Source organism: Gallinula chloropus (assembly GCF_964237585.1).
Source record: "Gallinula chloropus genome assembly, chromosome: 2".
In the NCBI taxonomy this organism is placed as follows: Eukaryota; Metazoa; Chordata; class Aves; order Gruiformes; family Rallidae; genus Gallinula; species Gallinula chloropus.
The window spans coordinates 147,056,156-147,081,587 of record NC_140086.1 but is presented as its reverse complement, the minus strand read 5'-3'; the positions used below and the strand labels follow the sequence as shown (position 1 = coordinate 147,081,587).

General features: G+C 45.8%; 1 protein-coding gene across 1 annotated transcript; it reads right to left on the bottom strand.

Moving 5' to 3' along the window:
• Positions 1 to 11,370: 11,370 nt before the first annotated feature.
• LOC311189116 (lysozyme C-like) lies at positions 11,371 to 14,190 on the bottom strand (the record flags this gene model as incomplete). Its single annotated transcript, XM_084260696.1, is given in 5 exon segments — positions 11,371 to 11,406; positions 11,410 to 11,437; positions 12,623 to 12,701; positions 13,800 to 13,958; positions 14,064 to 14,190. Coding segments are annotated over 5 exon segments (429 nt in total).
• Positions 14,191 to 25,432: the final 11,242 nt, after the last annotated feature.

The window sequence follows — 25,432 nt, the reverse complement described above, 5'->3', positions numbered from 1 at the left end:
TGCATCTTATGCCTACCCTGTGCAATGACTGGGTCGTTTCCCTTGGGAGGGAGCAGGGGAGCATGTGTGAGTGTGTGACAGTGTGTGTGTGAGTGTGTGTGAAGAGTGTGCGATTCAAACTGTAACAGGAGATGAATTCAAAGTTCCTCCTCTGGACATTGTCGCTGTAGATGGGTACTTTGTTCATCTCTGTGGTGGAGCCGTCAGGCCCTCCATGTCCCCATCAGCATCCCAACCCAAAGCGAGTCCCATTTCAGCGGCGCCCCCCTCCCCTGACAGCACATAATGTTTCTATTGTGCCAATGCTGTTTGTCTGAGGAAGCGGCAGGGATTTAAATATCATAAAGGCAGAAGTTGGGCTTTGATATACTGTCAGCAAAAGCTGAATACTGTAATTTTGAGCAATTTTCTCCAAACTCCCCTTCCCACCCTCCCCCTCCAGCCCTCAGCCCCCTCCTCTCCCTGGGCCTCCTCCCTGGTGCTTTTTTCCTGACAAGCCACTCCGTCGCTTCTCTCACATGATCCTCACCCGGCAAATTAATGTGCTGCTGCTGATGAGAGACAGTAGGTTACTGTGAGCATAGGCTCTCTCGTCTCCTCTCTCTATTACACCCTGGCAACTTCAAAGGTCTAGTCATCCTGTTTCCATCTTCCCGTGGGTCTGTGGGGCCTGACTCAACAGCACAGTTCAAAAGTGCAGGCGACAGCCCCAGCCCCCGGCACTCCATCGCACCCACTGCTGCCGCCACTCTCCCACAGCACCGCTGAGCTTCTTCCCCTTCTCTCCCTGAGATTAATTGCCACACTGGGAGGGTAATCCTCCTTCTCCCACTTCACTCCTTTTAATTTCCAGCTGAGGTAGTCTTTTGTAGAAGGAGCCCTTTTCCTCCTTTTTTTTTGTTTTTTTGGACAACTATTTAATCTTTTGTGATCTGCCCTTCTGGGCTGCCTGGCAGTTCCCTGGCAGTGACCATGCTGTTTGTTTTAGCTGGTAACAAGATACTGTTTTGAAAAGTAATTCTGATTACGCTGTGAATTTAGGCTCTATTTCATATGTGCTCTTTCCATATCATAGAAAGAGATCTTTGTGATTTCTCCCTCTGTAGCAATTATTTTTGCATGTGCATGAAAACAAGGTGCATGGGGAATGGGCTGAAGGTCTGACCATCTCCTGTCCTCAAAAATGTGGAGGACTGGTGGGAAATGTTGCTGCATTTTAACCATTTCTGGGCTTTTGCACCCTCTGTGGATGGGTGTGTGGTGACACAAGGAAAGAAGCCGTTGGGAACCGGGGTTGTGTGGATGCCACCTCAGCTGCAGAGCAAGCTCACAGGGCACAGGGCCAAACACCTCCATCTTCCTTACCAAGCTTTGGCTCAAGGGTAAGCAAAGTGCACAGAAAACCCAGCCCTGCCAGTCTGCAAAGGACAAGTCACTGCTTCCAAACTCAGGGTGTTTTTTGTCTGTAAGCCACTCCATAAACCGCACTCCTACCCCATCCATTGGCTCTCTGCCCAAACAGCAGTCAGGGAGAAGCATAAAGGGGACATATAGTCTCCCTAGCTGAATCCTTTGTGATGAGGAGCAGCAAATATTTCTCTTTTCCTTGGCTGCGAATGTCACAGGAGAGCTGCTGGCTGCAGGGGCAGACCTTGCTGTCTGTCCAGGGGACAGCCACCCTTCAGAACCAGCAACACAAACTCAGAGAGGCTTCCCCAGGAAAAAGATGTCCATAACTGCAGCTGTGAAGACCCCTGCTATCACATACCCAAGCTGCACCCACCCAAGGGGCTGTATTGTAGCAAGCCTGTGGTTCTTGTTCCCTTGGTGCCGTTTTATTTTGCTTAGGCAGTGGCTGAGTTTTTCTCTCTCTGGCTGCTGGAACAAGAGCGTTGGACTCAGTCCGAAGACTACAGTAGTCTTCCTCCCTGAGAAAGGCTAAGAATAAGGAGTAGCTTAGAGCAGTAGATGCTCATGTTACACCCTGTGGGATTTTAACAGGTTTGTGGATTTTCCTCACCCAAGATGCCCCTCAGCACAGCCCCCTTGTGTAACCCAGATATACACATCTTCTGCCACATGTAAAACCCATAGAAAGCATAAATACAATAAAACAAGGAAGACGGATGTTCCAGCAACCCACCATGTTCCTCCAGTGGTTTGCTGTGTAAACCTGGACTCCATCCTTGCTTTGTTACACAATGTATAGTTTTGGGTACATTACTGCTCTTCAGTTTTCCATCTCCAAAGGAGATGCTACTTGAGGTTATACCATGTTTAAGTGTGCTCAGATTTCTTTCTAGGTGTCCAGCATTTTCAGAATTTCCAGTGTTGTAGGTTTATCAGGGATGAACTTCAGTATGCACCAAACCCTGAGTGACTCCAAAAAGAGAACAAGCCCTTTCACTTAACTTCCTGAGTACATTTTCATCTAAAGCAGGTCCTACAAAGTTTAGCAGGCTCCTATGGGGTTTTGGAACATATTACTGGAGGATCTGTTAAAATGTAAAAGTTTGCCAAGGTTACAATTGAATTAAACCAGGTCTGAAGCTCCTGACCACACCACTCCCATTACATCAACATGATTTAAGTATGTTAAAGAAACAAGGAGAATGACAAGCCCATGTAGCATAGTAGAGTCTGAGTTGCTGGTATTAAGGCACTGAATTTCATCCTGACTATTTAAATTTGAGTCAGTATTTTATGACCAAGTTCTCAGATCTCAGTGGCTAAAAATCTTCCTTCAGGCATCCTTGTTGTGTTATTTTCCACATAATGACATCGTTGTGTGTAATGAGATGTTAGCAGCTCATTCACTGCTTACATCTGTCTTGGAGGGGAAAATTGCAACTTCTTGACTTATACACTGATTAGTGTAAATGTAAGTTAGTCATGGCAAACCTTGAGAAGTCCAAACTTTGGAAATTATGGCAAGAATGATGAAGACCCAAAGGTATGTTTTGAGAGAACCACCTACTTTTGGAGAACTTAGCCTCTGCATTTGATTAATTTTGTGTTAGAGGTATGCCTCTCACAAACATTTATGCTCATTTTGGAGGACATAGTGTGTTGAACAGGGAATTGATTAAGCCCATGAGAATGCCACGAAGTTCAAACCCTTTTACTAAAACCCTCCTCTGGAGGGGAAAAAAAAGAAGATAATTAAAGAGGTCCTTCAGGGAACAAAACCCAAGCAAAATCTGGGAGCAGGTCTTTGCTTTCAGGGGAATTGAGAGTTTTGTTTGAGACCCTCAAATTTGCACATGTTCTTTTTGCAGTGGTTTGCAAAAAATACTGACAGTATTTTTCCTGATACCATTGCCCTGGAGTTAAGTATAGGATTGATCCACCCACAAGCAGGCAGTTAAATGTAGGTGTCTGAACACTAGATATCTAAACTCCCATCATAGTCAAAGGACATCCAGTCCATGTGGTCAACACAATTTGAGTCAATTGCATAAATATCACAGAATCACTCAATCACAGAATGTATGGGGTTGGTAGGGACCTTGAAAGACCACCTAGTCCAACCCCCTGCCTCCAGAACAGAGAAGGAGACTCCACAGCCTCCCAGGGCAATCTGCCCCAGTGCTCTGTCACCCGCACAGTGAAAAAGTTTTTCCTTATGTTCACATGGAACCTCCTATGCTCCACCTTGCACCCATTATCCCTTGTCCTATCATTGGACATGACCAGCTAGTGCCGCCAGAGATGATTTAGGATATTGGGAATCTGCACTAGCTGGGAGGTATCGTGCAGGACCTATAGAGAACCACATGCTGACAAACCTGCAGCTGGAGGGCACGCAGGAAAGCTTCCAGTATCTCCAGTGTCTCTTGGTGCCAGTATTTAAGCACAAAATTGAGTCCAGGGAGCTCTGCATATTGTTCTGCTGAAGAGGCAGGAGATACCTGCTTTAAAGTGAGCTAAATCCCACTTCAACTGCTTAACTGTGCTTAAAAGTACACTGTAGCACACATGAAAAAGTTTAAGCCTAACACTGCTTCTGTCCTTTTCCCTGCTCTCTCTCCTCTTGAGACCCAAGCACTCTGGGCTGTATCCCTTTACAGCAGCCTAGATCCTACAGCCAAAAAATTGCTTCTGGTGAGCATTTTTCTATTGGATTTATGTGGGAAATAAATAATTTCATTTCAATCTTTTGAATATTCAGTTTGTTGAACTTCTAGCAGGACTTGTGTCTTGAGTATGCATGATAATGACATGGATGAGTCCCCTTCCTGGAAGATCTCTTCCAATGCTCATGCAGCCCTTCTGAGGGGGAAATTGTTCTGGGAGCAGTTTGGTCAGAGCTCATATGGTGAGGAGCCTGGCTTCCTGATGGGAGCTGGGGACAGGAGGAACCTGGAATGCAGATCCTAGCAGCAGCAGCAACTAATTTAGACACAACCAAACACAGCCTTTCAGCTTAAGCATGTCAAAATACTTTGCACTGGGGATGTCAGAAAGATGTATTTTACACAGACATTTACCTGAACTTTCTGTTTCTTGAGAAACTTTGGCTATTCAAGCTTTTTGCTCCCAATGAAGCAAATGGATGACGACCACTGTTTCCCAGGGTCAGAAATTCTGATCTCCTGCCTGCCGAGCAGCAGCCCAAGGAGTATCTACAAGTAAGGCAACAGAGAAATGTTTTTGCTCTCGTGTTTTTCTCTCTCATATGTTACACCACTCCTTGCAGCCGTGCATGGATGAGTACACAGTACCTCCTGGCCATGACATCATGCCACTGAAAACAGACTAATGAGGCAAAGGAAGCAAGGCTGACTTTTCTGCAGGGAGGCTGGCTCCAATCACCTGGTTGCAGTTAAGACAGATCACACTGAGCTGTTCTGCTTTATAAGAGCTAAATTTCACTCTCTGTTACTGCATGTTTATCTGATATCCTGTAAAAACTGTTGTCCATTTCTCCTGCCTTTAGATCTTTTGCTTTTCTGAAATGCTAAATCTCCAACTGTGACCCTTCAGCAAAACCAGTTCACTGCTTCAAATGAATCCTGTGACTTTGATTATGTAGGAGCTTTCATTAAAGGGGTCCAAAGTAAAGCAGACAAGGAAATGTCTTTGTGATTTGCAGCAATGCATTGAGACACAAAAGGAAATGGATGGCAGAGATAAGGAAAGCAAAATAGCCACAATTTTTTAATAAGAGGAATGGAATTCCCTCCAGGGTCTGTGTTACAATGCTCCTTAGTAAAACACAAGCAAAATTCATAGTAGTGGAACTTATATGCAAAATATTGCCAACTTTGAGCAGCACGATGAGATTGCTAATAGTCAGGAAATGCTGACATGAAGGCATCACCAGCACATTTTAAGCTCTAGATAATAGTGCTTCCAACAAACAATTGGCTATTATGGATTTAACCATAAAACTGGAACTTCTTTTTCACTGCTGCTATGACATATTCTGCAACAGCATCGTATTTTGCACTTTGCTTTCTTATTTTAGTTGCAGAATTCAGTTATGGCACAGACATTCTGATTCTTTTCTGGTTTGTCCACACCACACTTTGCAGTTTTAAAGAACAAAATCATCTGTGAATGATGTGAATGGGACTAATTTTATCTTCCATGGGACCGTTATTTAGCTAGTACCAGTGTGCAATGCAAGGGCAGTGTGTTTACAACGGGCTCTGGTTTGCACTCAACACCAGCACTGACTGTGTAGATCAGTGCAGAAAATCAGCCAAGCTTACTGAAAATCTCACCTATAAGTTCTATTTGCTTTTTTTCACATGAATTTTCTTGTAGACTTACATTAAGGATTTAAGGAAATGAGGTTGATGTTTGGCTTTTTGAGTATGTTTGTGGTTTGGATTATTTTATAGGAGAAATGTGTTTGACTGTGATTCCATTTACAAATTCCTTCATGGAAATTGTCCCAACAGCCATCACAGAACTGCTGTCTTACGTAAAGCCCAGTAAAGCTATGCAACAACGTTCCCATGAATTGAGTTTCTTTGTCTCAATTAAAAGTTAGAGCAGATCCCAGGCCACGGTAGATCTCACACAGTTATTTTTGTAATTCCTTCAACCAAGCACAGGACAAACCCCTCCAAAGGATTGTCTTACTGCTAGCCTTTCAACATCATCTATTTTCTTGTAGCACTGCCAAAAGAACTGGTTATCCTTTTAACAATTATAAAAGTCTATTTTACCACTCTCCCACAATTTGAAAGACACTGAAGGCATTTTGTTCAAAGTTTCCACAAAGATTACTCCTGTAGCTGTGACCAGTGTGGATGACTTCAGCCCAGAACAGTTAAAAAAAGATCAGCATGTGGAAAGAAGGAGATCAGGACAGAAAGTGTCCCGCGACCTCAGGAGAGAAATGAATCTGGCACAAATCTGAAGGAATTTCCATGAGATGGTTTGCAGCAGCCCCAGTTGCACTAGCCCAGGAGGTCTCAGGTGGAGGGAGTCAGGGCATGGTGCAGCCAAGTGGGAATCAGCACCTGGAGTAGGAGAGCGGGACGGGCTGCAGGCAGACTGGGATGATGCTCCTCACAACCCCTGCCCACTGCTGCTGCAGAAGGGTCATGAGCAAACGTTGGGTGCCCTGGGAAACTGTGAAAGGGTTCATAGACATCGGGCCAGAAAAGTCCATTAGATCATCTTTTCCTCACTGAGGGCCAAATGTAATTTTCAAACACCTTTTGAGAGACACACGGTGGCACACCCCTTAGTATTAGAAAGTCTGTATTTTCAGCAAGGCACTTAGATGCAAGGAAAAAGGACAAGGTTCAATTTCAAGGCTCTTGCAGTAAAAACATGCTCACCCATTATTTAATAACCTTGGAAATTCAATTACAATGTCTGAGATCTAAAGCATGAATGATACTTCCCACTGCCATGCAAGTTAAGACAAAAATATTGATCTCAGGGGCCCTTAAGACTTCCCTCCCTCTCCCAGTTGTTAGATATACAGGATGGACTTTCTCCCCCTCCCCTAGGAGCCCATGGGACCCTGTCAGCATCAGCGGTCTCTCCCTTTCCCTGTGGATGGTGGGTAGAGGGGTCATGGAGAGCAACAAGAGGCAAAATGACATTCTGGGCCCCAGGGGGTGGCATTGGATCCCACTCCATGGAGACAGGACGTGCAACAGGCACTGAGCTTGGGCAAGCAAACTGTGGAACAGAGCTGGAGATGGCAAGCCATCTCATCCAGAGAGGGATGGCAAGTGTGGCAAAGCTCTGACCTGGAGCAAAGTAAAATTTGAGCCTGATCCAGCCTGAGGGTGAATGAGTTGCCATTGTTGACACCAGGCCGTAGGATTTCATCCATGTCCCCTTTGGCAGAGCCCCAGGAGCTCCCTTCTACCATTGCAGACCCAGAAAAGCATCTGGTCTCTGTCGGGAGATGTCAAGAGCTGGAAGAACCACCATTTCTTCTGCGTGTTAATCTATTTTCACTGATTAAAAGTTTATAACTTTTTTCTCAGTTGAATTTGCCTGTTTTTAAGTCCCAGCCATAGGCTCTTGTTATGCTTTTCTCCCCTGGATTAAAGAGTTCTGCTGTGCCCAGAATTTCTGCCCATGATCATACTTACACTTTGTAATCACATCATCCTTTTGGTTTTTGGGGGATTTTTTAATCAGGCAACCAGGCTGAGCTCCTCAGTCCCAGAGAGAACTTCTGGAGGTAGCAGTGGTGAACAGAAACACCAATTTTGTGCTGGACTGGCTTCACACACAGCGGAGTGCACAGAACCAGGTTCCCCTGTTTAACATCACTGACACACAAGCACAGGATGCGAATATGGGTGAGGGTTTGGAGGTTAAACTACTTGAAGGGATTAAACAGATTCCCCAGTCTATATAACAATATGTTATTTTTCAGTGAAGATGGCCAAACTGCAAAACTTTGTACTTTTCCAATATTTCCCTTCCTTGTGAGTTATACAGTTGTTTCTTTCCTCATCATCTTCTGCTTCACTCACCCTACTTCATCCTTATGCAAATGCAACAATATTTACTGTCTTATTCTGGTTTAAATTACACTGAAGTTGCCAGCGTCTCCCTCCGAATCTGTGTAAAAACAATTGTGTTTCTTTAAGCTCCAGATCAGCTGTAGCAGCAGGACACCAGCCAGGCAGTGGGCAGGGAGCACAGCCTGGAGAGGAACGGCTTCATGGCTGATGGCAACTACCTGCGCCCAGCCCTCATGTGCAGGGGACCAGTGATGGTGAGGTGTGTATGTGTGTGTATGTGTATGCGTGTAAGAGAGGGATGCAGAAGCAGATGCAGAGGGGAGACAGGCTGGCAGTCGGCATGCCAGACCACACGGAGTGGGTTTGACAGAAGGAGCAATCTGGGAGGGCACCAAAAGAAATTTCATTTTTAATTGGAAGCAAATAATTGCCCCTGGTTGCATGAGTCATCCTGTGCCCAGTACACTCTCTGTAAGTCTGTGAAGAAAGGGGATTGCATTGAAGAGAAAGCCAAATTCATCTTCAGTTTCTTCTCCTAACAAATGTAACCTGAAGGATCCAAAACTGGCTATGTACTCAGGTTGGAAGAATGTAGTGACATTTGGCCAGGAGTAAAGTAAACAGAGAAACTGAGTTTGCAGTGGTACCTTTGTTAGGGACCTGTGTTTTTTCAGGATGTCTCTTGTATTTACAGTGCAGATGACTTTTTCCACTGGAGATGGAGTTGTGGGGCTGGACATCATGGAGGAGATATGGAGTCAAGGATCAGCTCTCCTCTCTGACCTCATGAACCTTCTACCAACACTTTCAAGTCCCTGTGGCAGTTACACGGATAATTTGGTCTCAAAGAACTTTCCAGAAGATGACAGCAAAGGCCCCAGCCTCACTGTAGGGATGGCTGCCTGCACACACAGCTGGGTCTTGAGGTGGTAACGTATCACTGACTCCAGCAGGCCCAGCTGCCTTCCTCCAACCCTGCGCACACAGAGGGATCACCCAGCAGCTCTGGTCTCACTGTCCTGCTCTTGGTGCTGAGAACTGTGGCCTGATGGCTTGCAAGCTCTCATGGCTCACAAGCTGCACATCAGCCAAGACACCATCCCTGTTCTAGCAGTAGCTTCCTGCTTGCTCCCCTAGTATCACTGAGCGCCCTTGAACCTGAATATAGTGGTTGCAACATCGATTAATTTATTTATTTTGCATTTTTTTTCTTTAAGAATGAGTTAATTCCTTTTTTAAGGTAAGGTAAAGATAGTAAATGTTATTGCATAGCAGCAGTAACTTAATAACATCCAAGAGCTCTATCTTTCTCTCTCTCTCTTTTTTCTTTGTGAGTGGAAAAAATGTTAAAAACAAATCTCCTAATTTGCCTGTAGGCTGAGATTTCTGCCAAGTGAATATTTATGTCCAAGCTTGAAAGATGGGGCGTATAATGGAAGTGTTGAGACACTCACTCCTAAGCAATCCAGAGCTGTTTGATGACATACAGTACAAGGTCAGTCCAGTTTGCTGTTAAAATCAGTGGTAAAACTTTAAATTCATGGGGGAACAGGATCAGGCCCTTTATTTAATTTGTTTCTATCTTGGTAGGAGGTTTCTTGTTCCTGTAAAATGTGCCTTTAGGTGATCTCATGATCCCTGTTGTCCATGTGTTCTGGCAAGGTCCTCAAGTAGTTACAGAGCTCAGACATGACAGCATGCCAGATTACCTGCAGTCCTCATGTCACCAGGGAGGCTGCAGGTTGGGGGATATGGTTTTTTCATAAGGATTACCAAATTTCCCCTGCAAATACTACCTCCTGGAAATAAACGGAAAATTTGCTTTCATCAAGAAAACAAGGAAAACATGCTCTCTGCCTCTCCTGGGGTTTGAGATGGTTGCTGTTGACGGCAAGTTCCTTACATGGTTTCTAAGTAAAAGTGAAGCTGGATACCTAGGTTTTTGCCATAAGCAAAAGGGAAGAGACAGGCTATCTATCACATCTCAAACAAGGCAGCTGCCCTGTGTCCTCAGAGCTCAGCCATGAGTCAACTAAGTACTTTGCTGAGGAAGATTCCAGAGCTTCTGTGGGATGTGATTTGACAGAACTGTGGCTGGTCATATCCAGAAATGAACATAGTTCCCCTGTGTTTCTAGGACTCCAGCACAAACAAGTCTTTCAGATATCCATCCTCTCCAGAAAATACAGAAAATGTGCAACTAAATCACAGATTAAATTTTTGGCCTTAATTCCTAGTACTGCATGGAAATTGTCCCAGATTTTCATTAGAACAGGAAAGAATAGGATTTTTCAAAGATTGAAATATCTTTTCTGTCAGGATCTGGCATTTTGATTTGAATTAATTATTTTTTTTTGTGAAGTGGCGATCATCACACATTTAAAGCATCCGTCCTTGGCTCACATCTCTCGACCTTGGCTTGGATTTCAAAGCTCAGCAGTGTTAGAAGGTAAGGTTTTGATTCAGAACCCATCTATTGACAACAAATAGGTTGCTCTGATGTTTTTCTCTTCTCTCCTTTTAAACACAAGAACAGCCACCACAACCTAATAAAAAAATACTCCTTTGTGTTTCTGTACTTTCCCAAGTGTTCAAAGAAAGCAGCAGACAGAGCTAATGCTCATCTGTGGTGATGGCCACCACCACCACTGTTTCTCTTTAACCCTTTCTGTCCCTGCATCAAATCCTCCCAGCTGCGAGCTAGAGCCATTCCTACACCAAATATCTCCTTCTACTGCACTGTGGCCTTTGCACAGTGGAGGGGCATCTCCGGCACAGGGCTACCTTCTGTGCACAGCTAGAGAAATCTAGCTGCAGAAATCTAGCTGCAGCTTCAGGCAGTTACAGCACAAGCTGCACAGGAGGCAGGAGAGTTCATTCGTCTCCCTTGCCCTGGCAGCTGCAAAAGGGCTGTGCAGCACTTGGACTTTCTGTAGGGACAGCTTACATTGCTGAGCAGGTATAAGTTTTACCTAGTAAGACTCTGGGATGCTTTTTCCTGCTTTTTATTACAAATATATAAATATGAGGTGTTGTAAAGTTTGCAGATTCACATCCTTTATTAAAGTCTTCCCTTTTTCAGTTTCTTTGAAGACACTACACAAATCAGCTGTGTCCAAGGGTATTGCTATCTACCCAGCTCCTGACCTCTCACTTGTCCTATTCGAACATGCACAAAAAAGCCTGTGGGGAAAATCTTTCTTGGGGCTGGACCCTGAATCACATATGAAAATGGAAAGTTGAGTTTATTTTAAAAAAAAGAAAAGCTATACTATTAAAGTTATTTTATACCTTGTGGAATACATTGGGTTCACAAACACTAACTGCGAAGAACTGTGCAGCAAGGGGGAAGCTCTCCCCTTGCAGAAGAAGGGAGGCAGCCCCCATGAGCTGCAGTGGAGCTGAGACAGGGATTTTCTCACAGGTCACATCCTTCCACCCACTCAGACAGGTCTCATCCCTTGCAGTGCATTGCCCAGCCCTCCCTGCGGGCAGAAGAAGCAGAGACTATTTAGATATTAGACTGATGTCATACAGATCCAATGTGAGCAGGCTGTGTTTTTTTAGGGTCCTTCCCAATGAGAGGCGTCTCTCCACTAGCCGTGGAGAAGGACTTGCAGACCCTCTAACTTTGGCTGAGCATCTTGCATTGAGGACTGCAGACATCACTGTCTCTTGATGCCACCTGAGATCTCTCTAAGTCCTGTCCAGGCACAATGAATTGCAATGACAGGGGCTGCCACCTCCTGCCACTGCAAGGGTCCTTCTTCTTCTGGGACATCACAGCTCAGCGCAGGGTGTTGAGCACACAGCAGACTGTGCTACAGCAATGCTCACCTCAGGGGCCCTGAGACTGTTCGCTGCATATGCCACAGAAATGACTTCCTTCACCTCTACTCAGAAGCACTTCTGCTTCTGCGGTGAGCCAGGCTTAGCAGCAGGCCACTGCAGGAAGCTACACTGGCTAATGAGTCCAACTGTAATGGCCGGGAGGGCCGGGGCGAATCTGAATCAACTGGAGCATATTCAGGATTTGGTGGTTAAAGGCACTACTTTTGTACAAATTGCCTTGGGACTTCAGACAACCACATATTTATATGATCATTAGAATTGTCTTCTACCTCCACTTGTTTTCTCAGCCTGTTGAGTATTCTGCCTTTACAGGCTTCCTATGTCACAGCGGCCCAGAGTCCCAGGGATGGTCCAGGGCTGTTGTTTAGATTCATCAGGATATTTCAGTGATTAATATTCTCAAATACTCTCAAATTGCTTCCATGCTTGGTACTTCCAGCTGAGATAAGAGACAGCAAAAAGGGGGGGAAAGTGCTCTTTGCGTGACCTTGAAAGCGTAAGACGGAGAGAAATTGAGAAGGCCTAACCTATGGGCTGATGGGCTGCTTACTGGCCATTTGGGTTTCACTCAAGATTTTTTTCTGAAACATTTTTTTCTCTGCCCCTTCCACCCTAGTCTCTCCTGTGAGATGCTTTGCAGAGCGTGAAGAGGTCAAAGTTTGTCTCTCCATTCCCACCCATCTGCAAAGCCTTGAAGTTGTGGTTCCTCCTTTTTGGTGTGGCTGTGCTGCCTTTGGGTAACAGTCAGGCAAAGGGCAGCCATGTCCCTTCAGAAACACACAGAGCCCTGCCAAAGAAACCCTCCCCTAGGCCTTTACCAGGCATTCATTCCTTTTGGGTTTCTCACAATTCTTCTGGCACAGACGATGTCATCAGTTATGTTACTTGATAGCAGGTCTGCAGGGAGAGAACACAGCTCTATGAGTTCATTCAAGGGCAGGACACCAGCCCGGGGAAGGTTCCCCCCCCCGAGTGCAGTGAGAGCTGGGCACTCGAGCAGACCCGGCATCAGTGTGGGGTTGGATGCTGCTCATTCTCCCCACTGTTGGGCTGCCATCAGCCTCAGAATGTTGCATGCTGCCAGGCAGGCACCCTCATCTGCTTCTGCATGGCCAGCAACGATCATAAATGTATCTTTCCCCCAAAAAATGCTGATGTAGCCTGCCCCTGTAGTCACATGTGAGAGGGACGAGGTGCAAGGAGGGGAAAAATGAGAAACAGACCCATCTATGCTTATGATATTTAAACTCCTTCCTGCTTGATGTGTTGGGAAAAAAAAAAAAAAAAAAAAAAAAAAAAGAGAGAGAGATATTAGGGAGATTTTCTGCCTACCTGGAGAGGGAGGGTTTGGTTTGGACAGGAAAAAGTCCAGCCCCAGACCTTGGATTTTTTTCAAGAGACACAGCAAAACCCTTCCTGTATCTGCCTGGGAACTCCCCAATGGTGGCAGTCCCTGAGCCAAGACCTGGATCTGCCTGGCAGTAACACAGCCTTGGGTGACTGCTTTCCCAACTACTCGCTCTACAACCAGGGGGATGCATTTATCTCATTCAGCCCCACATCACCACCCACCCAAATCAGGACTGCCTATCTTCCACCCACTGTCAAAACCCCAGGAGAGCACCAGGGTCCCTAGTGGGGGGACCTAGGATGGGTCTCAGCAAAGCAAGGGAGCTATCCCAGAGCTGCAAGGTGAAATCCTGGAAAAGGCTTGGGGGGGAGCGATGCTGTGGTGCCTGGGAGAAATGCCTCTGGCAATGGCCATGGCCAATCCCCAGCAGGGCTCCCACACCCTGCACAGGCCAACAGTTGAAGTGGACTCAGCCATTCATCACCCCCAATTTCCTGCAGCCACAGGTATCAAGTTGCCCAGGTTGGGCCCCACATGACCCTCTGGCTCCATTTTGGCTAGGGATTGAAGCTGGGCAGAACACGAGGACTTGGGGTGCTGCCTCTGCTCCCAGGGCTGGCTCTGGAGGAGAGGTGCTGTGGTACCTCTGCAAGACACCCCGTAACCGTTATCCGAGGGTCTGCGGTCATCAGTGCACCACAGCTGGCTGCTGATCTGGAAGATGCTGTAGTCAACACTGCTATCAACCTTGATGCTCTGAGCTGCCGTGTTGAAGGTGTTCATGTAAAAGGCCGTGCAGAGCCCTAGGCAGGGGCAGAAGGCACTCAGGCTCTGACATAGCTGCCATCCATGGGGATGGCAGTAGCCAGTGAGGAAAGGCTGTGGGCACACAGGGGACTGAAACTCACAGTTGGCGATAGTGTAGCCCCTGTAGCCATCCAGCCCCTCTTCCTGGAGCACGTGAGCCAGCTCACACTGACTGAACACCTTGGCTTTGGTGTCCGTGCTCATCAGCAGGGCCAGCAGCAGCAGCATGGGAGGGCCTATTCCTGCAGGCTGATCCCCAGGGCGAAAGGTAAAACCGAGGTCTAAGCAGGCGATTAGACACCCAAGGCCAGCTCCCCAGCAGGTACACATCTGGCTCTGGTGACCCTGGGCTGCTCCCACCTGCCATTGGGGTGTGCACACCCGTGCGTGCAGGCATGCACGTAGACAGTGGCTGTGCCGGACAGCCCAGGCTACAAACAGGTTTTATGGGTGCAGACATGGAAACACAGAGCTGCAGGCACTGCCATTTTGCAGTTTTCTTCTATTAGTGGTGAAAGGTCAGATGTCCCGTGGGAACTGGAAAGCTGTCGAAGGGGACCCACAAAGGGAACAGTTACATGCTGCAGCTGCTGAGACACCTCAGCCTCTTGCCCGGGTCAGCCTCAGAGCAGAAGCCGTGATGTGCAGTGAGTTCACTGCTACTGGAGACCCATATCCACACTCCCTAACCCATAGTCCTGGTTTGCACATCAGCCTTTTACACAATTACCAGCACGCACAGTAAGTCATGTTCCACAAGCCCAGGAAGTTTGTCAGAGGAAAGACTTCAAATCTGCACTTTAACAAACAGAATTGAAATCCTTTCTTTGGGGTTATTTCCTCCCGTGTGCCCTTTTACCAGACCTGCCAGGTGGTTTCTCTCTGGCTGTGCAGTGCAGCCCTGCAGCCTGGGAAGGCTGTGCCCAGGACCATGCAACCAGAGCCCATGTGCAGCCCTTCAGAGCCATTTGCAGCAAGGGGCAGAGGGTACTCCCCTGCTCTCCCCCCGGTGCTGCCTCTTGTGATCATCCTCTGTGGGCAAGGGCAGTAGGGGCTGCTGAATAAAAGAAATAAAAATTGGTACCTCCAGTGACAGGGCTCAGCACCAGGCCTGGGGTCAGCATCCCTCAGGGGTGTCCCCTGGCAACCGCTCAGCCTTCCAGAACCACCCCCATCCCAATGGGGTCCCACAGGCCCAGCCCCATGCCATGGAAACAGTATCCAGCACAGCCAGGGAGTATGGTAGCTGTGCTTTTAAGGGACAGCCCTTTAGGGTTCCTTTTCTGTTTCACCTGAAAACAATCTGGCAAGTGAGTCTGCTGGCAGGGGTATGTTTTATAGTTTAAGGTCATATTACAGGATATGTGCACAGACAGAGAAATATCACCTTCTCACAGAGAATAACAGCAGAACTGTTTCCAATGCCAGGCAGAGGTGGGATCCCATGAACAAAATTAAAATAAATTTTTGTGCAAGTTAATTTTAATTTCTACAGGAAGTTGCTCATAAGTGGAAAAGCAAGAAGTGTCACACAGATCGATCAGTGAGCAGGGACAAGAGATGAATTACACACTTGTACTGGGTTAGATGCTGTAAGGACAGTTAGTGAGGGGCTTCCAGCCAAGCCAGTAAGAAGAAATACAAACATGCCCATTCTCCTCAGGTTTGTGGTGAGGACCCTAAGAGGTTTTCTGAATACTTCAGAGTGGTCAGTGCTTGCTCCTGGCATGTTGGCATCTCCATCTGGGTCAGCAAAAGTCACCTCTGCCCAACAGGCTGGTACTGTTGCACAGCTGAACCCAGACTGTGCCACACAGCAAGGTGGAGGTGTTTATTCACTCTTGTCTTATCATTCTGGTATCTTTTTGGCTTTGGCCACTAATAAAACCAATGAAAATCAGAAATTCATTTAGAAGAGGGGCAGAGGAAGGAATCTCCCCTTATGGGAGCATTTACTTTAATTTAAGCTATCTAAAGATAATAAATAACAGGACTCTATAATGACACAATTTGCTCATCATCTTGGTTTCAAATTATTTTTTAACAAGCAAAATGGGGCTTCAAACATGTCTATGATATCTCCTCCAGATTAAATATTAATCGTGATGCCAAAGTAATAAATACAGAAATCCTGCCTGGTGGTTCTGACATGCAAGTCCCTAATTGCGTGGGAAGCTGCTTAGATGGGTTTCAGTTTCAGCAGGAGATAGAATGCCACAGAGCCAGTACAGTATCTGTGTTGCTACAAGATTTACAGCTCAACTCCCTGCCTCAAAACAAAGGAACAAATAGCTGCATGTCACGCACTGAACTGAAACATTATGGATTATATTATTACTCGAGTTTCTACAGGACTTCTCAGTGGGGGAAAAAAAATTCTATTAACTCTCTTTTACGACTACCAGCAGGGCAACATGAAGAGAATAATCTTCTCCATTTATAAGGTCTGGGTGCCTTAAAACCTGAATAGCAGCCCAGGAGCTTTGTCACAAGGTCTGGTTGTTTCCTTTCCTTTATAAAATTCCTATCTCCATTAATCTGTGTTTATTTTCCTTCTGCTTTTTAATTTGCTTAATGGACTTCAGCCGAAGTCTCTCCTAGAAGTCAGGGGAAAGTAAACCCCGATAAATCCTTTGGGACTTAATAGTCACAGTTAAGCACTTCTTTGGATTATTTTGTCTGACTTTCATCTTTACTGCTGCATAAATGTACTGCTGCCTAGTACTGCAGCCCTAACCCCATGACTTAAAAGCCTGGGAATGAACCAACAAAAGATATCCTTCTTTCTTTCTTCCTTTGCAGGCATGGAAATACAAGTTACAGAATCACTAGGTTGGAGATCATCAAGTCTAAACGTACCTGTCTTTTACTAAACCATATCCCTAAGCACCTCGTCTACCAATCTCTTAAATACATCCAGGGATGATGACTCAACCCCCTCCCTGGACAGCCTGTTCCAACGCCTGGTAACTCTTTCAGAGAAAAATTTTTTCCAAATGTCTAATCTGAACCTGCCCTGATGCAACTTGAGTCCATTCCCCCTCATCCTACCACCTGTCGCTTGGGTGAAGAGATCAACACCCATCTTTCTACACCCTCCTTTCAGGTAATTGTAGGTGGTGATAAGGTCTCCCCTCAACCTTCTCTTCTGCAGGCTAAACAACCCCAGTTCTCTCAGCCACTCCTCATAAGGTTTGCTCTCCAGCCCCTTCACCAGCTTTGATGCCCTTCTCTGAACATGCTCCAGGACCTTGATGTCTCTCATATAGTGAGGGGCCCAAAACTAAACACAGTGCTCAAGGTGCAGCCTCACCAATGCCAAGTACAGGGGCACAATCACTTCCCTAGACCTACTGGCCACACTATTTTTGATACAAGCCAGGATACCATTAGCCTCCTTGGCCACCTGGGCACACTGCTGGTTCATATTCTGTCAGCAGTCAACCAACACCCCCAGGTGCTTTTCCTCCAGGCAGCTTTCTAGCCACTCTTCCCCAGGCTTGTAGTGCTGCATGGGGTTGTTATGTCCCAAGTGCAGGAGTCTGCACTTGACCTTACTGAACCTCATCCTGCTGGTCTCAGCCCATCGGTCCAGTTTGTTCAGATCCCTCTGAAGAGCCTTCCTACCCTCAAGCAGATCAACACGTCCTCCCAGCTTAGTGTTGTCCACAAATTTACTGAGGGAGCATTCAATCCCTTCATCCAGGTCATTGATAAAGATATTGAACAGGACTGGACCCAGGACTGAGCCCTGGGGAGCACCACTCATGGCCAGCCTCCAGCTGGATTTAGCTCTATTTACCACAACTCTTTGGGGTCAGTCATCCAGCCATTGTTTTACCCAGCAGAGGATGTGCCTGTCCATACCAGTGGCAGACAGTTTCTCAATCAGAATGCTGTGAGAAATGGTGTCAAAGGCTTTGCTGAGGTCCAAGTCCACTACATCCACAGCCTTTCCCACGTACACTAAATGGGTCACCTTGTCATAGAAGCCGATCAGGTTAGTTTGGCAGGACCTGCCTTTCATAAACCCATGCTGACAGGGCCTAATCACTTGGTTGTCGTGCATGTGCTGTGTGATAGCACTCAAGATGACCCGTTCCATTACCTTCGCCAGCACTGAGGTCAGACTGACAGGCCTGTATTTTCCTGGATCCTCCCTCCAACCCTTCTCGTAAATGGGTGTAACATCTGCCAGCTTCTAGTCAAGTGGAACTGCCCCAGTCAGCCAGGACTGCTGGTAGATGATAGAAAGGGGTTTGGCAAGCACGTCCTTCAGCTCCCTGAATAACCTTGGGGTAACTCAGGGTTAAACTCATAAAAGGCAATCAGGGTGTCCTCCACATGTTTATCCCATGCAGAGAGCATGTTGGAGACTCAGTGCTCCTTGAACTGCTAGTCTCTGTTGGTTTCTACCATCTCCAGACTTTTGTTTCTAGAGTCAGAAGGAGGAATCTCCAGCTGGGCAGGAGCTCCTGTGCATTGTACTGGACCCAGACTGGGTGCTGGGGAGAACAGCCCAGTCTGGTCAACTCCAGCCTCAGCTTCCTGAAGAGAGGTACCATCATTGTACAGGATGTACCAGCAACTACTCCATCAGGCAGCCTGACACCCTCTCACCTCAGCTCCCAGCATGGAAGGGGTAAGGAGAGGGCTGCAAATCCCAAGCCTCATAGAGAATCTGTCCTCTGGAAGTCGATTGTGAGCATCAGAGCCCTCCTGCAGGAGAGACCTGCAACATTTCCTTGTCCTCAGTCCTACTGGCATCATCTGTTCAATAATGTTTCATGTTATTAATCTATTATTATTTTCTTTTCAATGGGTAAGTTTGAATGACAGCCAGCATCAGTATTAGGCTCTAAATACCTTTCTGTTAGAAAGCCAAATCCTTTGTGTTCTAACTCATATATTACTTTCTATGCAGCAGATTTATTTTTGCAGCATTTATTCCTGCAGGATCTGCTTACTCAGAAATTGCATTGTATAATTAGGCCCCAAATACCTATTACTAATCCTGAACAAAGGTTTGCTTTATTGTTCATTTCATCAATCCACGTTTTTGTTTTACGTCTTCCATGTATGATGGACATAATTAATTAGGTCCCATTCCATCAACCTTTCTATTTTCTTTGTCTAATGATCAGGCTTTTACAAAAACTCTCCATGGTGTTATGTGTTGCTGGAACAATTTACCTATGTCCACCTTTAGGGAAACTAAGGCACAAAGAAAGTGCAATCACTAAAAGTTGAGCTCCTCTGTTAGATAAGCCTTGGTACAGACAAATGTTGCACCCTTTGACTTGTAATGGAAAATTTACATCGTATAGACCAAAGGAAATTTGTTCCTAAAGAAGATTTCCAGCCACCTGATTTTGTTTGACCCACTTGGTAGAGCTGTCACCTGTGAACACATAGGCTTTTCTCTCAGAAGCACTGAGTAGGTGGCTATGAAGAAGGTCATTCAGGCCATTTTTATGAAAACACACCATCATGTGCCAGAGGAAAAGCTGAGTGTTTGGGCAGGCGCCGTATCACAGTAACATCCATCCCTGACTACTTTGCCTTGGATCTGTTTTTCTTTCCTTGGTATCAAAGGGATTGGCTCCCTATAAAAGGGATCAGCTCCCTATATGCTAACCATAAATCCCAGCAATACCTTAGTTCCGACATAACTTAATCTGAATGTGCTTTCTTCTGGTACCAGGAGGTCAGCCACATCATGGCTTCAGCTTGCTGTTTTGTAGCATCACCTGACATAGTAGTAACAAGGGAGTTAATATGGTGAGGGCATGTAATTATACAAGTCAGAGGTCTGAAGGCCTTATTTAAAACAGCAATCCAGCATTTAGGGACACCAGGAAATGTGCCGTGGTAACACTGCAAGGAAATGTGCTTTTTGAAAGCGGCTGAAGGCTTTGTTGAACTGCAGTGGCTACCACCATGGCTACATGGAGAAGACAGACCTCGGTGTGCTTGAAACCAGGAAGCTCAGGTCATAGCATGGCTGGGAAAGCACAAAACTCTGCCGGATGCAAAACCCACCCAAGAAGCTGGGTAAATACTCTGGTGGTTTTCTCTGCGGAGGTTGCTGCCGCCAGCGAGCTTGCTGCTGGTGTCCTGGCTGGCCATGGGCCAGGGCAGGGGTGTTTGCATCGCTCTGTGGGCACAGCAGGGATTAGAGGGGCTGAGCAGTCGATTGCACAAGCTGATGCGTCTCCTGGGATCAGCTGGAGACAGGAGCTGAGGAGTTCCTATTTTCAAGCTCCCAGTGGTAGAACAAAGGCGGAGGCTGAGATGCTGTATCTGCTTCTGCAAATCTCACCCCGAGCAAGGAAAAGCCACGCAGCTTGGCCTGGAATGACAGAGAGCAGCCTGGACCCTGCTCCAATGAGCCACTTTCCATGGGTGGACAGGAGCCCCTGTGGCTTATTAGTCTGGCTCGCTGATCCAAGCTCTGTTGTCTGGGACCCTGCTAACAGAATTATCACATCTAGCAAGAGTCAAAGCTGCTTTGTGGGAACCATGAGCTTCCTGTCCTCCTTGCATTTGTGAAGAGAGGTTTTGTCATGTTCCCAGGGTAGAAGTCAAATTTGCATTAGGAAAATATAAACAAAATGAAAAGATCGGCCCCATGATAGAGCCAGCACAACATACTCAGGAAAGTACTAGCTAAATGCTGCACAGCGGGCGGATTTTGATTTATATTTGTAAGCCTTTTTGGTGTCAAAATACAGTATTCTTCTTCTTTCATCTCCAAAACCCAGCCAATACAGAACAGAAACATAGCTTTTGGCGGTCTTCATTTTTTAGCTAAACTTGTTTGTGTTCTCTCTTAGCGCTTGAAGCAGAGCAGTAGCAAATTACATTACTGCTTCTCAGTTTGTGACACACTTGACCATGTTTTTTCAATAAAAATGACACCACTTAACTTTGCTGGGTCAGTAATGAAGCAGCAAGAAAGATTTTGTTTGGCAAGAAAAACCAGCTAAGAATCCAGAGCTTCTTACAGCTAAAGCAAAATAAAGGATTTAGGTTAATTAGACTATTTATGAACTCTAAACTCTTCCCTTAATTTATGTATTACGATGAAATGTATCTCCGTGGCCGCTCTGAGCAGTCTTCTACACGCTATGGGAATATTTTTCCCACTCCGCACAGCAGAGGCGGTGCACAGACACTGCGGAGCAGAGCTTGTCCCCTGGGGTACTGACGGGAGCCTTGGTGTCTGTCTAACCAAGGAAGAGGTATGTCCCTTTGACATGAACTAGTGCCGCAATCCAGCGCAGAGTTCCCATCAGAGATGACCAGTCAACTGGAAGGCATCAGGCTGTCCTTTGCTTCAAGGGCCACATCAGTGTGGTGGAAACATCTCAGCTATGCAACTTTTCTGACGACCCAGACTTGAGTGCACCTCTGTCACCATCCTGTCTATGGCTGAGGGATGGGGCAGCCAGATTGGTCCTGAGGACACCAGTTATACTCTCTGAGGAAAACTGTGTGGGTAGCAGGCACTCTATCACATTTGGGAAGAGAGAGCTCATTGCCAGGTGTGTCCGACATGAAGACCCAATTCTTCCCCCACATAAATCTGCTTTTCTCTTACCTTTCTGTTATTTTAATCTCATGACATCAGCATCTCTAAACGTGGCAGTGTGCCTGAAAACACATGGTAGCAGTTCTTGCTTGCACTGAAGCTGGCTAGGAAGCACATCTGACAGGAACAGCAGCCTAAAAATAGGCATTGTGTCGTGACATTTCCAGTGGGCCTTTGAAGTCTAATGCCTGCATCTGCTGAAACCTGCTGAAGTGGCTCTGGCTTTGGAGAAGCTGCTAGCTCAGTCCAAGGCATGGGAGGGCTGGCGGGTGCCTGTGCTCGCAGGAGCGCAGCCCTGCCTGGGGTGGGGTGTTGTGTCCCCAAGTGTCCCCATGGGAGCATGGTGGCCCCATGCAGCCTGTGCTGAGGTGTGAATGCGATTCACCCTTTTCCAGGGGAGATGGAGACCTCTGTCAGGTGGATGTGTACCAGCACATGAGTTTATGTTTTTTGAAGTGTCCTTCCATGTCATCTGGGACCATGGGGAGCAGGGGCTGGCATCAGCTGCTGCACCCTTGCATTCGGGCCAGGGACTCCTGTTTGTCACAAGTCTGTACTGAGCCAACATCAAATTCTTGATACATTTGCAGGGCACCAGTGCATAGGCAGTGAGACCCTTGCAAAAGGTGTAATTGCACCCCTTGCCTAAAAGTGACATTTTTCTGGCCAACAACAACTCTCCTTCACGTACTATAAATATTTGGGATGTTGCATTGGCTTCAACAGCGTAGAATGTCAATGGTACTGAACCTTGCTACTGGGAAATGATCTATGTTGACAACCATACTTTGGCTTTGCCCTGAATTTTATTATCTGTAGATGCCTTGGCATTTCTTTTGCCATGTCAGGCTTTTTCTCCAGTCACAACGATCTGTTTCATCCAGGTCCTTATCTCTTAAGAACAACGCTTTAGCTGTGGAAGTGTCGTTAGTGCTTGTCTGAACTCACAATCTTGGTGTAGGTGTTAAAGAAGGCAGTTTGGTTTGTATCTCAAGGGGATTTTCTCAAGTTCATACACAGCTTGTTTTAGCTGGTAAACTTCTTCTACTACTACTGCTACTACTACTATTATTATTATTATTACTGTTACTCCTTCAACTGAAGTTATGCAGCTAAAAAGCTTAATGTAACAAGCTGGGAATATTTGCATAAATACACACACACATGGAGGCATGAGTGTACATGCACACCATAATCTGTCTTTGTTTTCAAATCAAGCTGTTTCCTAATACTGAAAATGCAGAGCAAGAGGAGCTGTAATATGAATTCTCTTGAATTAATGACATCCTCACATTGACAACCGATGGATCATGTTCTTCTTGAACAAAATCACAGATCCAGTTTGGTAGTCCTTTATGCCTAAGAAATACACTGAATGTGCTTTACTGTCACTGTTCCTGATGCCTAAATTTCACTCTCAAGAGAATACTGGAAATCCTATTAGCTTAGTAGGGTATTTGAATTTATTTGTGGTTTGGCAACAGAGAAAATAATGTTTGATGTAAATTTTGTTCCTATTTCTGAGGGAATTTAGCAATTTTGGGGACTGGATGTTTATCTATGTTTATCCATGAATACCACGAGTTATCTGCAGCAAGTCTGTTAATACCACACAAGAGATGGCAGAATGCTTCCATGTCTTTTTTTTTTTCCCTCGATAAAAAGATGAAGATATGTATTTCTGAACTTCTTCCAATTCTGATGATTGAAAATAATGCAGAAAGCTAATTTACCAATAAGGAAATAGGGGTGGAAGTGGTTGCTTTCTTGCTTGATTGTTTTATTTTCATTTTCATTTTTATTTTATTTTCATGGAGGTGAAAACCTCTATTTTATCAGGTATAATAAGGACAAAGAAAGACATTAAAGCAAACTAGGGTTTTGGGTCAGCCACAGCATCCCACCCTCAGTTTACACCAGCTCCAAATTTGTCCCCTTGGCGTTAACCAAGAAAGCCTTTATGTATATGCTTCTATCGACATCTGTAAACATTAAAAGCTTTCTAGACTACTGAGGGGTTAAAGTTGTTCTAGTAAGTGTCCTTAATAAGGAATTCAGACGGTTTCTGTTTGGTTTTAATTATGACAGCCTTTCATATAGGTTAGAGGGGCTCCTGGCTCTGTCCTGTTGAGACATTAAAGGTCCCTTTGTTTAAAAGTTCAGAGCCAGATCGGAGATCGCCTGTAGTTTACCTTTAAGATATAGAAAAGTGCTGAGACATAACAGGGGTTGATGCTGGTAGCCCCCGCGGTGGGAGCTGCTGCACAGGGTGTTGTCAGCATTGCTCTCCCTGCTGCAGCCTGCTTGCTCCAGCCACGATGCTATCAGCATTCCTCGCTGGAGCCTGTCTGAGTGATGGCTGATTAATGAACTGGGGCTACAGCTATCTGTGAGAAAGAAGAATTGCTTATTTCACCCATGTCACAGTCCTAATTGGGAAAGTCTGACAGCACCTCCATGCTCCATGTGTAGACACCAGATACACAAAGGGACTTCTTCCAAGATTACTGTGATTTTCATTGATGTCTCCCCTGCAACATCCCTCTCCCCAGGAAATAAAACAACAGACCCTGGGATTTCTTTCTGAGATACAGAGAGAGGAAGGGAAACCATGACCCTCCTCCTTAATAATTTTTATGAAATGAAGCACAAAACCCAAACTTGTTTCACAAGCACTTCGACATCGAAAGTTTCATGCACTGTTTCATCTGAAAAAATAACAGTCTTTGAAGTAAATACATGAGATCTTTGTTCTGATAACTGGAGAGCCCTCTTAATTTCTGCTCCTGCATACAATGTCTGCCACTTTATTTGCTTTCCCTTTGCTTAGCTGGTACAACAGCATCAAAAGAAAAGGCTGCAGATGGATCTCACATCATTAACCAAGATGTACCAACCTGTGGCAGTAACCCACATTGTCCTTCTTCATGTCCACCAATGCAGGAAGATGCTGGACCTTCCACGTTCCCATTTCAGACACTACAACATGCTACAAAGCTCATCAGTAAGAGAGCAGGTCTCTCAAGAAACTTGTTGGATCCACTGATGTTACTCCCCAATTTCTCTTGGCAACCAGTTATTTTCTCATCCGTGTTACACTTGGCAGGACAGCGAGGGTTTTCCAGATGGTAGAGCTGGCTTTTATTTTGCCTGGGAGAAAATATCACTGAAGATATAAGGCAGCCGAAGTTCAAATCTGAAATCCGAACATAGCATTAAATCTGTAGTGACATTAAATCTCTCTGCCATCTGTGACCTGCTGCCAGGCTGACACATTTGGGTATTTCAGCTATGTAGAAGATAAAATTGTTCACAACTGGCTGCAAATAAAGACATACCAGGCATCTTCCCAGACATTTTGTTCCCTAGAAGATCTTCTAACTAGTAATTCTCATACCAGTGGTTTATAACCTGCAGGTAATACAAATTGTGCTCCTCTGAAGAGCAGTATTACATCAGAGCATCAAACCGACACTGAAAGCTGTCAGCGAGTCTCTTCAGTGACGGAAACATCAGCCTGCCTATTCTGCGCTGCCCGTGATAGCAAGCCTCAGAGGGAACGCAGGATTTCTGCCATGGTGGTGAGTCAGGACACAAGTATGCTGCCTCATCTTCTAATCCTCTGCCAAATCAATAAGTTCTTCTCAAGGATAGGGTTTTCAGCTGCAATATAGGAAATGCCGTGGGAGGCATAATGTAAGTGGAGCAGAGACTTGGCTTTGCCAATCCTCCCTGTTACCCCAGAGCCACCTGCAGAGTGTGGCAGGAGCCCTGCCATTTGTGCAGGCGTGGGGCCAGCCCAGCTCCTAGGTCCCAAATTTGCTTCTTCAAAGGAAAATCTTAGTAGGTCATGTGCTTAAAGAAAAATATCTGCTT